This window comes from Pleurodeles waltl, chromosome 3_1 (assembly GCF_031143425.1).
Source record: "Pleurodeles waltl isolate 20211129_DDA chromosome 3_1, aPleWal1.hap1.20221129, whole genome shotgun sequence".
Lineage (NCBI taxonomy): Eukaryota > Metazoa > Chordata > Amphibia > Caudata > Salamandridae > Pleurodeles > Pleurodeles waltl.
This window is the reverse complement of record NC_090440.1, coordinates 1,880,943,552-1,880,958,859: the sequence shown is the minus strand read 5'-3', so window position 1 is coordinate 1,880,958,859 and position 15,308 is coordinate 1,880,943,552. Positions and strand designations below refer to the sequence as shown.

The 15,308-nt window shown below is 42.0% G+C and overlaps 1 protein-coding gene across 1 annotated transcript in view; it reads right to left on the bottom strand.

The window, feature by feature from the left end:
- ADAM23 (ADAM metallopeptidase domain 23) overlaps positions 1-15,308 on the bottom strand; it is an 842,294-nt gene that overhangs the window by 388,762 nt on the left and 438,224 nt on the right. Inside the window, exon 8 of the mRNA XM_069225976.1 lies at positions 599-681. Within this exon, the coding sequence (XP_069082077.1) occupies positions 599-681 (83 nt within the window). The remainder of the gene's footprint in view (positions 1-598; positions 682-15,308) is intronic.

Genomic DNA, 15,308 nt, shown 5'->3' with positions numbered 1-15,308 from the left:
CCAGAAAATTCACAGGATCTATCTGGACCTTACTCATAGATATACCACTGGACCTGTCTGCCCCAAACACATCCAAGTGGATATCCCTGCCACCTCCTCTCCAGCCCAGCATCCTTGTGGATCTGCATGCTCCCCACCTTGTGGTCTCAAGAGATCCCTTTGTGGTCGGGAATTGTAACTGAAGTGCTTTCCAGCGGTACAGCGAGAGCTGGTTAGATGTGAATAGTAATGCAGATCAGGCCAGTATTTTAAGCTGATTGACATTCTCTTCTTTTTCATAGAAAAAAACTGTTTCGTGTGCACAGGGAACTTTTCCTCCTGCATGTTTTCAAACATAGGCCTGCCAAATGTCACTGAGCAGTCCCGAAAATGGCAATCATAGATAGGTTTGTGAGAAAGACAGCTATTCAAAGAAACATTGAAACCAATTTTAGAATCTAAAAAGGAGACAGTATTGTCCAAAAAAACAAACCAAAGAAAACGTCCCCCATGGCAATTAGAATGCTGCAGACCATCATTACCCATATTGCCGTTGGAAGAATGTTTACCCACATCACGTACAGCAAAATATTTGCTACACTGTAGAGGCCACACTTACCTTCACAGCTCTCCTCCTTCTCTTTCTCAGCCATTGTTCCTCAGCGCGGAAAGGCCATGCACCACTAAGGTTTGCTTCTTCCTCTGTTTAGGAAAATGCAAAGAACACAAAGGCCCAATTATTGTTTGCTTAATGATCTTACACTGCATAATCAAGGATGATGAGATGCATCCTAGAAATTGATGCCCTTCCTATGAATTAATCTTTACTACACCTACACTAGCTGTTCCATTTCCCCTTCACCTGTCATCACCAGATATTTTATTTAACTCTCACCCTCGTAACAAGCTATAGGGTCACATCAAAAGTCAAGAGTGGTGGTTATTATGCCAAAGGTCAATGAAGACCTTTACAGAGGGGCAAAACAGTAACTATGTTACTGCTCAGTATATCTTGTAATGGAAACCAATATAGGTAACAGAGGATTGAAACCCCTTTTATTCATTGGTTTGATGTCAGATCAGCAAATAGCAAGCTCTGAAGTTGGTGTTCTGGAGGTTGATCCCCTACATATATAAAGACCCAAAGGAAGTGGTGGAATGGCAGTTGATAACTTGAAACCTTGCTTGCATTCTCCCAACTATCGCCACAAATCCAGCAGAACATGGTTATTCCATATTGATAACAGATCTCACCTTGTGATTATCAACATGACACTGGAAGGAGAAAAGCAGAGTTAGTAGTGGGGAAAGATAGTGTGGTGTCATGTATCAAATTTATTAAATATTGGGATGTTTAGAGGTGGGAGTCACCAAGGGTGTTGGTGGAGGATGAAAGGATAGCAGATTTTGTTATGAAATATTGAGATACAGTGGTGAGGGAGTTACCCAGAATGTCTGAGGAGGGTAGTAGGAGGTGAGATATCCCTTTGTGTATTTGGAGAAGTGGAGGTGAGGGTACTGTTGAGTGTGGTGTGGGTGGTGTGGTAGGATGACAGATATCTTTTTTAAATATTTGAGTGGAGGAATTATGGGCACAGGGTGTTCAGGTTTGGAAAAAGGGCACCAGATATTAAGGCACTGTTGGTAGTGGGGGGTGAAGGAGTGGTCAAGCTATTTTGTGTATGGATCTTCATGACTCATCAACCTCTCAGCTGCTTAATCAGAGGATCAGCTGAGCAGGGGAACATGATTCGGAATTATAAGCACAGAGTACAATTGTATTTGAGCACCTGTCTATAATGGGGCGTTTTACCCCTGGAAGGTCAAAGTGATATATTACTCAAACTTCTCTCTTATTGTCTTTTTCATGTTGCTTGGAACCTTTCAAAGGAAAACACCCATTCAATTACATCTACACATGATCACAGATTCCACCCATAGAGCGGTCTAAACCCTTGACCTTTCACACAAAGTGACACCAAGAGCCAATAATAGCACTAATGTTGTGGTCAGAGCATTTCTTTTTTAGGTTCACATTAGAAATGAGTTGCATACACCAAAGGCCCAATACTCAAATGATATGCAGTCTGCCCCATTTAAATCCCTGACAAATACACCACTATTCAAATTCCTAGAGGAATTCAATGAGACCCTTTCCTCTTCAGCAGATGACACCGACCCAGGATCCCTCCTCAACTTCTTCCACCTCACCACAATCCCTCTTTGACTAAAAAAAAACAAATTTGCAACAAATACTCTAACAAGTGGTTTAATACCAATCTGTCTAACCTAGAAAGTCAAAGGCTGGAATGACGATGGAGAAAAATGAGAGAACCTGCAGACAGAAAAATCTGGAAAGAACACATTAGAAATTATGGGCTTTCAGCTCAAACTTACCAACAAAATTGCTTAAATGGGATAATGACTACTGGACACAGTGCCTCAGTCCAATATTTAATCCCTGCTACTCCACAGGAGTAATCCTGCCATCTTGGCAGAACCAGCATGGCTCTATTTTATTTCACCTGCTCTAAAAGGGCTCACGTACAAATCCAGCTAACTACAGAATGATCACCTTAATGGCAGTGGAGGCAAAACAGTGTGCCAGTCTACTTCTGAACAATCTAATAACCTGGGTGGCGGAATCAGAATTGATCCCATGGAATCAAACTGGTTTCAGAGACACCCAGGGCCCATTAGATAATATTATAACTGTTTCTATGCAAACCTGTAAGCACTTATCACCACCACTACAACTCTCTATGTCAACATGGCATGTTATTAACCAAAAAGATTACCACAACCACAGGCCTCTAACAGGCTTGCAAATTAGCCCCATTAATCTTTCACCTTTATATTGCAGACATCAATAATGATCTATATAACAACAGATCTTAGCCCCCTAAAATTGGAGAGAGCGACATTCATTTGCTTATGCACAGGAACACATTTCACAGGGGGCCCACTTGAATTTTAAATTTCATGGTATTGATGTTGTACATAATGATGTAAGACGGGCATTTGAGAATTGCATCTTATACAATGTAAAACCTACTGGATTATGGGCATATATTCTGTTGAACAGGGCCTCAGTTGTGATCATGAACTACAATATTTCTTAAGTTAGTAACATACACTTGTTCTGGGCCCATACAGTTGTAGCTGAACAGGATCAAGTATATAGCATCTGTATCAAAATTGTTGCTGTGATTATTATCCAAAGTTTGTATGACATCCTGTACCAATTGCAACTTGCTCTGTAGAATTAATTTTCATTACTCTCACTTCTACTTAATGACGTGGGCTGTTTTCCCTCTTTGTTTCTCTCCTACAAATGAGCCTTTGGAACAATGGGTGGTGCACTTTCACAGAAGCTTGTATCCTTGTTGTTGGTCTAATATAATGGCTTGGTTACTCTATGAGCTCTTCCCTTATTATCCTTTAGACTCTGACTCCTCCCTTATACACTTGTATTTTGACCTAGAGGGTTACAATATTAATATAAGCTTCATAATGACTTCCTTGATGTACACGAGTTGCACATACTTTGTCTTATTGTATCTCTAGATGAATTATGGGGGCTATTCATGATGTGAGGGTGCAGACCTTAGCTAAACTGGCCGACGCCCACACTACCTCCCTGGTGCGGGTCACGACCAGTGGTCAACACCAGGGAGGGGGTTAAAAAATCCTGTACAATGCACCGGAGGATTGAACTTTTTATTATTACCCCCGGAGACACGGAAGAACTTTCGCGTCTCCCCCTGCACCTCCCATCTGCCCCTCTGTGATGTCGGCACACTGACGTCACATTTTTCCCCACCAGAGCAGCAGGTAAGCATCCTTTCCCTACTCTGGTGGGGAAATAAAGGCCAAAACGGCCTTCCCAGATGCCAGGGAGGCATCGATGGAAAGGGGAGCATCTTCCCTTTCCATCTATGCTTTACTGGAACAGTTTCCTGGCAAAACGCCTCTAGGCACCAGGGATCTTGTTTGGGGGGGTCGGCTCCTGTGTAAATAAAAAAATACATACGTTGGGGTTCTTCTGGGGGGGTGATCGCGCCCCCCCTCCCAGATAATAAAATAAATGATTTTTTTTCAGAAAGAAAAAGAACAAAATGGTGGGGTCGGCACCTGGGGCTGAATTTTAGGGCACTAGTTTTCCCTGGGGGAGCGATCGCCCCCCCCCCAGGGAATATTTTTTTGAAAAAAGGAAAAGTTGGGGTCATTTATTTTTATACATGTGTTTTTTTTTTTATACATGTGTATTTTGCCAAAATCGGCCCCAGGGAAAGCACACATGTATGATAAAAAAAAGTCACGTAGAGAGCCAGTCTCTCTCTCTCTCTATATATATATATATATATTCCATCAAACTTCTCCACATAAAGAGATGCGCCGTACGCCAGCTAACAGCAGTGTGAGGCACTTTAATTTCCACATTCAAATCGCAAAAACAAGTATTCTTTCCTGATGCGTGTCGGCTGTCGACATCAGCCTTAATCATAAGTACAAAATTCTCCAGTTTGAAAAATGACCACGTGATAAACCGACCACCCTTATATCCTGTGGCCTTAAAGGCACAGGTTCACTCTGCAGTCTTTTCATTGACATCGCATTTAACCTTTGAGTGCAATTAATTAACTTCACTTGCGTAGTGTCATAATCTTTTCTTTTTAGATCAAAGAACACTATGAATATAATTTTCATCATGCTATTGCCACACTTCCTTTCTCAAACTTATACTGTATTGCTCAGTTTCCTTCGCAGTAATATTTGTCGTATTTCAGAGTGCGCAGCAATAGACATCTTCATGCTTTTTTCAAAAGTGTCTTTGTATTTCCTTCTTGAAAACGCACTACAACAGTACCCTATTTTAAAGCCTCGTTGATGCATTATAGTTACGGATGGCCTGCTCTTTGCTTCAGTGCCTCTCAAAAGCTGTTGACCAGTGAATGGGATTCAATCCATATCGCATTCACTTTCCTAACCCGATTTCACATGATTAATGCATTAATGGAATTCTTTTCACGGTCGGTCTCCCCGTACCTTTATATTGCTTTGCTGTGAAAACGGGCCGATCCGGCTCACACAATGTAATCACCACCAAAGTTTCTCCGCTGAGAGCCTAATCACAAAACAGGGTGCCTTGGCGCTGTGGGGACAGAGCACCCGCGCTGCACATTCCATCAAACGTCTCCACATAAAGAGGTGCGCCGTACGCCAGCTAACAGCAGTGTGAGGCACTTTAATTTCCACATTCAAATAGCAAAAGCAAGTATTCTTTCCTGAAGCATTTCGGCTGTCGACATCAGCCTTAATCATAGGTACAAAATTCTCCAGTTTGAAAAATGACCACGTGATAAACCGACCACCCTTACAGGGAGTGCAGAATTATTAGGCAAGTTGTATTTTTGAGGATTAATTTTATTATTGAACAACAACCATGTTCTCAATGAACCCAAAAAACTCATTAATATCAAAGCTGAATATTTTTGGAAGTAGTTTTTAGTTTGTTTTTAGTTTTAGCTATGTTAGGGGGATATCTGTGTGTGCAGGTGACTATTACTGTGCATAATTATTAGGCAACTTAACAAAAAACAAATGTATACCCATTTCAATTATTTATTATTACCAGTGAAACCAATATAACATCTCAACATTCACAAATATACATTTCTGACATTCAAAAACAAAACAAAAACAAATCAGTGACCAATATAGCCACCTTTCTTTGCAAGGACACTCAAAAGCCTGCCATCCATGGATTCTGTCAGTGTTTTGATCTGTTCACCATCAACATTGCGTGCAGCAGCAACCACAGCCTCCCAGACACTGTTCAGAGAGGTGTACTGTTTTCCCTCCTTGTAAATCTCACATTTGATGATGGACCACAGGTTCTCAATGGGGTTCAGATCAGGTGAACAAGGAGGCCATGTCATTAGATTTCCTTCTTTTATACCCTTTCTTGCCAGCCACGCTGTGGAGTACTTGGACGCGTGTGATGGAGCATTGTCCTGCATGAAAATCATGTTTTTCTTGAAGGATGCAGACTTCTTCCTGTACCACTGCTTGAAGAAGGTGTCTACCAGGAACTGGCAGTAGGACTGGGAGTTGAGCTTGACTCCATCCTCAACCCGAAAAGGCCCCACAAGCTCATCTTTGATGATACCAGCCCAAACCAGTACTCCACCTCCACCTTGCTGGCGTCTGAGTCGGACTGGAGCTCTCTGCCCTTTACCAATCCAGCCACGGGCCCATCCATCTGGCCCATCAAGACTCACTCTCATTTCATCAGTCCATAAAACCTTAGAAAGTCAGTCTTGAGATATTTCTTGGCCCAGTCTTGACGTTTCAGCTTGTGTGTCTTGTTCAGTGGTGGTCGTCTTTCAGCCTTTCTTACCTTGGCCATGTCTCTGAGTATTGCACACCTTGTGCTTTTGGGCACTCCAGTGATGTTGCAGCTCTGAAATATGGCCAAACTGGTGGCAAGTGGCATCGTGGCAGCTGCACGCTTGACTTTTCTCAGTTCATGGGCAGTTATTTTGCGCCTTGGTTTTTCCACACGCTTCTTGCGACCCTGTTGACTATTTTGAATGAAACGCTTGATTGTACGATGATCACGCTTCAGAAGCTTTGCAATTTTAAGAGTGCTGCATCCCTCTGCAAGATATCTCACTATTTTTGACTTTTCTGAGCCTGTCAAGTCCTTCTTTTGACCCATTTTGCCAAAGGAAAGGAAGTTGCCTAATAATTCTGCACACCTGATATAGGGTGTTGATGTCATTAGACCACACCCCTTCTCATTACAGAGATGCACATCACCTAATATGCTTAATTGGTAGTAGGCTTTCGAGCCTATACAGCTTGGAGTAAGACAACATGCATAAAGAGGATGATGTGGTCAAAATACTCATTTGCCTAATAATTCTGCACTCCCTGTATATCCTGTGGCCTTAAAGTCACAGGATCACTTTGCAGTCTTTTCATTGACATCACATTTAACCTTTGAGTGCAATTAATTAACTTCACTTGCGTAGTGTCATAATCTTTTCTTTCTGCATCCATATCAAGCCCCACAGCACTTCAGTTCCCATCAGAATAATCCATTTGGATTCCATTCTCCTCAACCTCTGTTCTCGATCCCCTCACCTTTCATTTAGTTTAATATGCTGGATACCATAATATCTCAAACCTTTTTTCTCACCCTGATGTTGTTCCCATATGTGTTTCGCGATTGAGTATGTCAGGTCTTGGTTGTTTATCGCCCTTATATGTTGCAAGATTCATAATTTTAACTTATTCACTGTACTGCCAACATATTTCTTACCACATACACATTCCAATACATAAATCACAAATGGGGTTTCACAGTCTATTCTTTCTATGATTTTCATGATCTTCCCATCAAATGTTGTAAATTGCATCATGTTTTTTACCATAAGTACATGCATTTCATTTTGTGCACTTCCAAAAGCCTTGTCGTTTGTCACTCAACCAATTTGTTACATTTTTCTTTTTAGGGGTCATAGGACTGCTTGTTAGATGATTACCCAATGTTGGTGCTCTTTTATATGTAATCGACGGATGTTTAGCTAGTGACTTAGACAGTGTTTCATCCAACAATAGCAGTCTCCAATTGTCATTTATAAGTTTTCTCGTGTTCTGGCTCCCTGCATCAAAATGCATAATGAATTGTGTGGTATTTATATTTGAGTCACAACTTTACATTCTGGGGACCAAGAGTTCATCTCTTTTCCGTTCCATCGCTCTTTTTCGTGCATCATCCAAAACCGAGTTTGGGTATCCTCTTTTGAAAAATCTTTCATACATCTCGTTCATTTGAGTTTTCAATTCTGCTTCCTCTGTGCAGTTACGTTTGACTCTCAAAAATTCTCCATATGGTGTACTCCATTTTAAGGCCTTTGGGAGTCCACTATTTGCATGCAGTAAGCTATTCGCACTGGTTGTTTTTTATGCATTTTTGTACACATTTTTCCATCTTTTATATATACACCAATGTCTAGATAATTGATTTCCAACTCACTTATTTCATATGTAAAATTTAGCTTTTGGGGATTGTTATTTAGAGATGTTATGAAATGCTCCAAGGGCTCTCTTTCCCCTTCCGATATCAGGAAAAGTTTGTCAGTATAACGTACCCATAAGACAACATGATTAATATCTCCTGATTATTCTCTTGCCAAACCACTTGTGACTCCCACATGCCCATCAGGAGGGTTGCATATGTGGGTGCAAATGAAGTCCCCTTGGCTGTTCCTTGTTCTTGCTAATAATATTTACCATCAAACATAAATACATTATGAGTTAAACAATACTGCAAAATCTCTAGTAGCATTTCAGAATGTTCCAGTAAGCTAATGGATCTCGATCTCTAAAACTATTTGCAAGCTTCCAAACCATCCTTATGTCTGATGGATGTGTACAGGGAAACAACGTCAATTGTAGCTATAATATAATTGTTCTTCCTGGGTATATTGTTAATCCTATTTAAGAAATCCATGGAGTCTCTCAAGTATGATGGAAGATTTGAGACACAAGGAAACAAAAATATGTCAATGAATCTTGACGTATACTTAAGAAGAGACCCTATGGAGCTTACAATGGGGCGCCCTGGTGGATTCGACTCATTTTTAGGACTTTTTGACAGAAAATATATTTTTAGAAGTGACCGGATGATCTGTTTTTAAGTATCTATACTCTTCATCTTCTAAAAATCCTTTTCCTATCCATTTTTTTTAAATGCAGTGGTATTCCACCATGTAAAGATCCAGAGGATTATTTTTTAGTTCTCTGTAATTTTCTTTATTTCCCAATTGTCTCTTGGCTTCCTTGATGTAATCATCATTATTCAACAATACAATATTACCCCCTTTGTCCGATGGTTTAATGATGATTGTATTGTCATTTCTCAGATCCTTCAGTGCACCCTAGTCCTCTGGTGTCATATTCAAGTTCTCATAGTTTTTAGTTTTTTAGATAATTCCAGGGCTGTCCTTGTCAGCCCATCTGTCATTACTTCCTGAAACACATCAATTTTATTTCCAGACGACAATTGGGGGCAGAACTGCGATTTAGGTTTGGATTGACTAGAGATTGTAGCATCCGTTGATAATCCCAAGTGCGACGTTGTTAGTAATGATATTTCCTGGGATGTATTCATTCTTTGTTCCCTAGTTTTAGATCCCAGTTTTTTTTTAATTTCAATTTTCTCTTTTATAAATCAATTCTTGCTGTTGCTAAATCCATCGATGTCATAGGACAAAAGTTTAAACCTTTATTCAAAAGCTTGAGATGTTTGTCTTCCAATTTTTTAGACAAGAGGTTGATGACCACAATCTCATTTACTGTTGTTTCTGAGTTCTTCTTCATTTCTTTCCTTTTCCTCGTCCTCTGTGGTCTCCTTGTTCTCTTTGTCCCATTTTGTTTTGTCCTCCCCTTTCATGTCTTCAGGTTTCCATGTGATACAGCCTAATTTCTCACGAGAAATCCAGTTTTGGTCTCCCTTCTGTTTGTATTTCGTCCCCTGAACTTGCATCTGAACTTTCCATGCTTGAGGAGTTGAGGAGACTCTCTCTTTTTTAATTGTTCTATCCAAATTTTGCTTCGTATATATATGTATATATATATAAGAGACAAATCTCTATAGATATGTGTATATATATATAATTTGTATTTACATGTGTTGTTTTCCGGGAGCCACAATCGGCCAGCCAGGGAAACCACACATATATAAAAGTGAGAGAGAGGGATAGAAATAGATCTGCCTTTTATCTAGTGCCAGGTTTGATGCCATAAAGTAGCATAGATAGTTTATTTTCCTGCGCAATGTATATACATTAATATGTATTTAGCTGAGTGGATTAGTAAAGCCAAGCGTTACCTGCGCTTTAAAGCAAATTAAATATATGTGCGAGGGGGAATATGGAGATATGAAGGGTACTTTTGCTGGGTAGGACTGAGGGAATTAGAAGAGGAGGTCATGGGAGGCAGAACACCAAAAATGACTCGCACTGGGTGCCACCAGCACTAAAGGCTGTGATGATGGGTATGTGGTAAGGTGATACTGTGTCTTTTTTGTTTTTTTCAGTGTCTTCAGAGAATCTGCCAAATCGAAGGGACGGTGACGACATTTACTATTGGACACATCACACACACCCACAAGCAATTTTGTGGCTCTTTCTGCCTTCTACGTAGGGTAGTACTTTAGAGTGACAGTTTAGCCAATAGCAGAAGTGGTGTCGTGTTGGATGACTGCTGCTCAAGCCCTAACTCAGGTTATAGAGGACAGCTCTGATGTAGGATCAGAGACTGAGACAGCAGATACTGAGACAGCATCTGAGGGAGACGACAATGGGGCAGAATCTGGGAGTGATTTTTCAGTCAGCGGAGTCCCATCCGACGACACCTCTTCCAGGGATTCTGAAGGAGACGATGACAACAGCCGTGCTGTCCATTCGCAAGCACAGTCTGTGCAGCGGGGCAACATCGGGTTAGCCGAACCCAGAGCAGGTGCATGCGGTCAAAAGCACAGAGAGAATACTCTCTTGGCAGCCCCCTTGTTTAGTTCAGCTCCAAATTCAACCTTTTACTGGTGAGGCTGGATATAAAGTCGATACAGCCAACTTTTTGCCAGTCGACTATGTCCATCTATTTTTGGATGTTGACTTCCTTCTGGAAATTTTGCAGCAAAAAAATGGGCGTACAGACCAATTTCTGAGGGAGCGTGGAGGCACTCTAGGGCTACGTTTTAGGGCATGCCATTGGACACCCACTTTTTTGGGCCTTACGATCAAAATTGGGTTAGTACAGAAACCCACCTTGCAGTCCTACTCGCACGGTTTGGGTAACCCCCATCTTCACACCATACATGAGCAGAAATCTTTTTTTGCTACTGCAGCGCATGCTGCATTTAAATGACAACTCTACTGCATTGCCCCGGGACCATCCAGACCATGACAGGTTGTTCAAACTTTTGGCCTGTCATGGAACATTTGTCTGCCATGTTTCCACAGATCTATATTCCTAAAAGGAATATAGCAATCAATGAGTTCTTGATCCTGTACAAAGAAAGGCTGCTGTTCAGACAGCATATTGCGAGCAAAAGAGCTCGCTATGGCATGAAGCTGTACATGCTGTGTGAGAGCTCTTCTGGCTATGTGTGCAGCTTGAGAGTGTATACAGGTAAGGACTCTACCCTAAACCCCGTGGGTTGCCCTCCTGCGTTAGTGGTGCATTAGTGGTCACAGGTAGGATTGTATGGGAACTTGTCCAGCCACTTCTTCACAAAGGTTATAACCTTTATGTGGACGATTTCTATATAGGAGTAGAGCTGTTCAGTGAGCTCTACAAAGCTGGCACTGTGGCCTGTGGTACAGTTTGTTGTAACTGCAAAGGATTCCCGCAGGAGCTTGTTTGCAAGAAGCTCCAGAACTCCCAGAGTACTGCATTGCGTTCCAACGAACTGCTCGCAGTCAAGTTCTTGGATTGTCGTGATGTATATGTGCTCACTACAATGCATGATGAGAGCACTTCCCCCAGCACAGTTAGGGGTCAGATGGCTGAAGACCAGAAGCCCATCTGTATACTTGATTACAAAAAGTAAATGTGCGGAGTGGATAAGAACGAGCAGGTTCTTCAACCATACAACGCGTGTCATTAAACTCGCACTTGGTACAAGAAACTGTTTACCCACCTGAACCAGATGGCAACATACAATGCGTATGTTGTTTACCGTCAGACAACCACGGGAAGACTCATGACTTTCCTTGATTCCCAGTTGTCTGTAATTGAAAGCCTCACTGTTGTTACAGAAGCAGCAGCAGCAGCCTCCACCCATATGTTCGGGAGGATGTGCCAAGGCTGCAGGAGCAACACTTTGCTGATCTCATTCCTAAAACACCCAAAAAGGATCCTCCATGTTGTCGCTGTAAAGTATGCTCAAAGCATGGAAAGCGGCAGGAGAGTCGGTATTACTGTCCCCATTGCCCATCTCAACAAGGCCTCTGTGTCCCTACTTGCTTTACGTTGTATCATACTAAGGCAAAGTTCTCGGAAATCGACTGAGGTGGAGCTGGCATTGGGTAATCCTTTCCGTGGCTGTGCATGGATACCAAACGTTCATGGGCCACTGCTTCGTTAGGCAAGGAGCCACAGAATGTTACTTCATCTACTTCAGGAAATCATGGACTTCCTTATGGCCTGATGAAGACCTATATCCACCGTCAGAATGTGGTAGGTTTTCTGTTCAATTAATGTGCATGATAGTCCAAATACTGCACATACTAATGGACAGAACATATGCCACATTGTCACTGAGTACCCTGTGTGGCAGAATGTTAAAAGCATGACTGAATTTGGAAATGCTTGTTAGAGAACTTATGTATACTACACAAGGACCACCATGATTGCCAATGAGAACCAGAGTAAGTGTAATAAGTCAAACGAATGTCCTGTCGGACATATTCACCAACATTTATACTTGTTTGAAATTGTGCAAACTCAATTTGTAGCTTCACTTTTAAAGCAAAAGTAGAAGAGTTGGTGAATGAGTCCCACAGGATATTTGTTTGACTTTTTACTTTAGAGACCTTAGAATTTCTTCACCAGCATGTCTGTCTTAGTTTCAACGGTAGATATGCTCGCTCATTTCGAGGAATAGGCCTCCCCAGGCATGCTCAGACACCCCTAACTTGCATCCACAAACTAGCATCGGTTCATTTGGCAATTATACGGGATTAGTCAGGACTCTGATGAGAACAGAGACATGAATGGGTAAGGAAAGCTTATGGTAGGTGTGTCTTCACAGGGATATTGCATAGGTAGAAGGCAGATACCTATGGATTCAAGCCCATTGGTGCCCAGCACTGAAGGACAATGACACGTATGGGTCAGGATAATGACACGTATGGGTCAGTGTTTGGCCTGCTATTCATGTTCAATCTCCATCAGAACTTAGTAGATGTTCAGTTTGCTGTATGATAAGTGCATTACAGTCACAGCACTGCACATAATGTTGGCTGGGACATATGCTGCGTTCTCATGGGCTCCCCAGTGTGCCAAATACTACGCTTTTTCATAGCCTCTAACATTCTCTTTAGGGAACATCGTGAGAATTTCCCAGCATGACTCCCTTAGTTTTAAAGGTAGATATGCTCACTCAGTTCGAGGAATTGCTTTGTACGGCATACTCAGACACCCCCACCTTGCATCCACAAACTGGAAGGAGTAGGATTTAGCACAGTGAGGCCCATGTTTATAATTTTTTAGTGCTGCATTTGCGTATTTTTTTTACGCAAAATCGGTGCAAACTTACAAATACAATTAGATTTTGTAAGTTTGCGCCACTTTTGCATCAAAAAGCGGTGCAAATGAGGCGCTAAAAAAGTATAAATATGGGCCTGAGTGCGTTGAAGGTGCATGAAAAACGTCTTCCTGAACCTCGGGTGGCTGTCATGGGAGTTATTAGTAGAGATCCATTACACATGCCTTTGGTAATGTTCAGGAAGAAGGAGGCGGTTACTTGACAGGTGGTAAAATGTAGTCAAACTTATTCCGTCCTGTGGTATATGAATGTGATGGGCCCTTATCTGGCAGCGGTAAGTTAATGTGAGTGCAGTGATTGGTACACCTTCAGAAGGCTTGGTTTCAATATTCAGATACTTTGATAAGTATTCATGCTTTTAAACCATAATTTCTGGAGGTGCTGAAACCAACCAGTGTGAGTGGTGGGTTAACTTTAAGATAGTAGTACCATGGGAGTCCAAGGGTTCAGGACTTGGGTGGCTCTCACCAGTTTTCCTTCTCACAAAATTCCCTTGAAATCACAAAATTTGCTTAAAAACACTTTTGCCTTGCATTTCAGTGAGTGGAAGTCCTGGGATCTGCAGGCAGCCACACATTTTCTACCACTCAGCGTTCCACTAAGTCTCCAGCAAAAAACTGCCTCACTTTAGTGAGTGGGCAAGTGACCACAACAGGAAAGTACCCTAAACGGATTGTGGAGACATCAAAATTACCTACCAGAAAACAGCCTTGTTTTTTAAGACAGTCACCTGAGTGCTCGGCCGCCATATAGGGAAACCTACCAAACCTAGACATTTCTGAAAACTAGACACCCGAGGCAGTCCACGTAAGTGTGGCGTGTTTGGATTTCACAAAGTTTTCTTACCCAGAATACCTTGCAAAAGTGAAACGTAGATTAACAACACTATTTTTCCTTGCTTTTTCATCAAATAAACTACAGGAATGTGCAGGGATCCACAAAATCCCTACCACCAAGTGTTTCTCCACTTGTCCTGATAAAAACACAACCCCACTTGTGTGCCTGTGCCTAGTGCCTGCCTCAGAAATGGATCACTCCAGGGTTAACAGTAGCCCTCATGCAAGGACTACCATTGACCCTTGTGTGATCCATTCCTGTTGCGGGCACTAGCCTACTCACACAAGTGAGATACCATTTTCATCGGGAGACTTAGGGGAATGCTGGGTGGAACGAAGGTTGTGGCTACCCTCAGATTCCAGAACCATCACCGAAATGTGAGGAAAAAGTGTTGTTTTGCCAAATTTTGAGGTTTGCAAAGGATTCTGGGCAACAGATCCTAGCGAGACCCCACAAATCACCCTATTCTGAATTCTCATAGGTGTCTAGTTTCCAGATTTGTCAGGGTTTGCTAGGTTTTCCTATGTGCCGGCTGAGTTAGAGGCCAAAATCCACAGCTAGGCACTTTGCAAAAAACCGCTCAGTTTTCTTTGGGAAAATGTGATGTGTCCATGTTGCGTTTTGGGGCATTTCCTTTCGCGGGCACTAGGCCTACCCACACAAGTGAGGTACCATTTTTATCGGGCGACCTGGGGGAATGCTGAGTAGAAGGTCGTTTGTGGCTCCCCTCAGATTCCAGAACTTTCCATCACCGAAATGTTAGTAAAAAGTGTTTTTGTTTGCTAAATTTTGAGTTTTGCAAAGGATTCTGGGTAACAGAACCTGGTGCGAGCCCCACAAAGTCACCCCATTCTGAATTTCCTTAGGTGTCTAGTTTTAAAAAATTTATAGGTTTGCTAGGTTTCCCTAGGTGCCGGCTGAGCTACAGGCCAAAATCCACAGCTAGGAACTTTGCAAAAAACAGGTCAGTTTTCTTTTGGAAAATGTGATGTGACAACGTTGTGTTTTGGGGCATTTCCTGTCACGGGCACTAGGCCTACCCACACAAGTGAGGTACCATTTTTATTGGGAGACTCGGGGGAATGCTGGGTGGAGGGAAATTTGTGGCTCCTTTTAGATTCCATAACTTTCAATCACCAAAATGTGA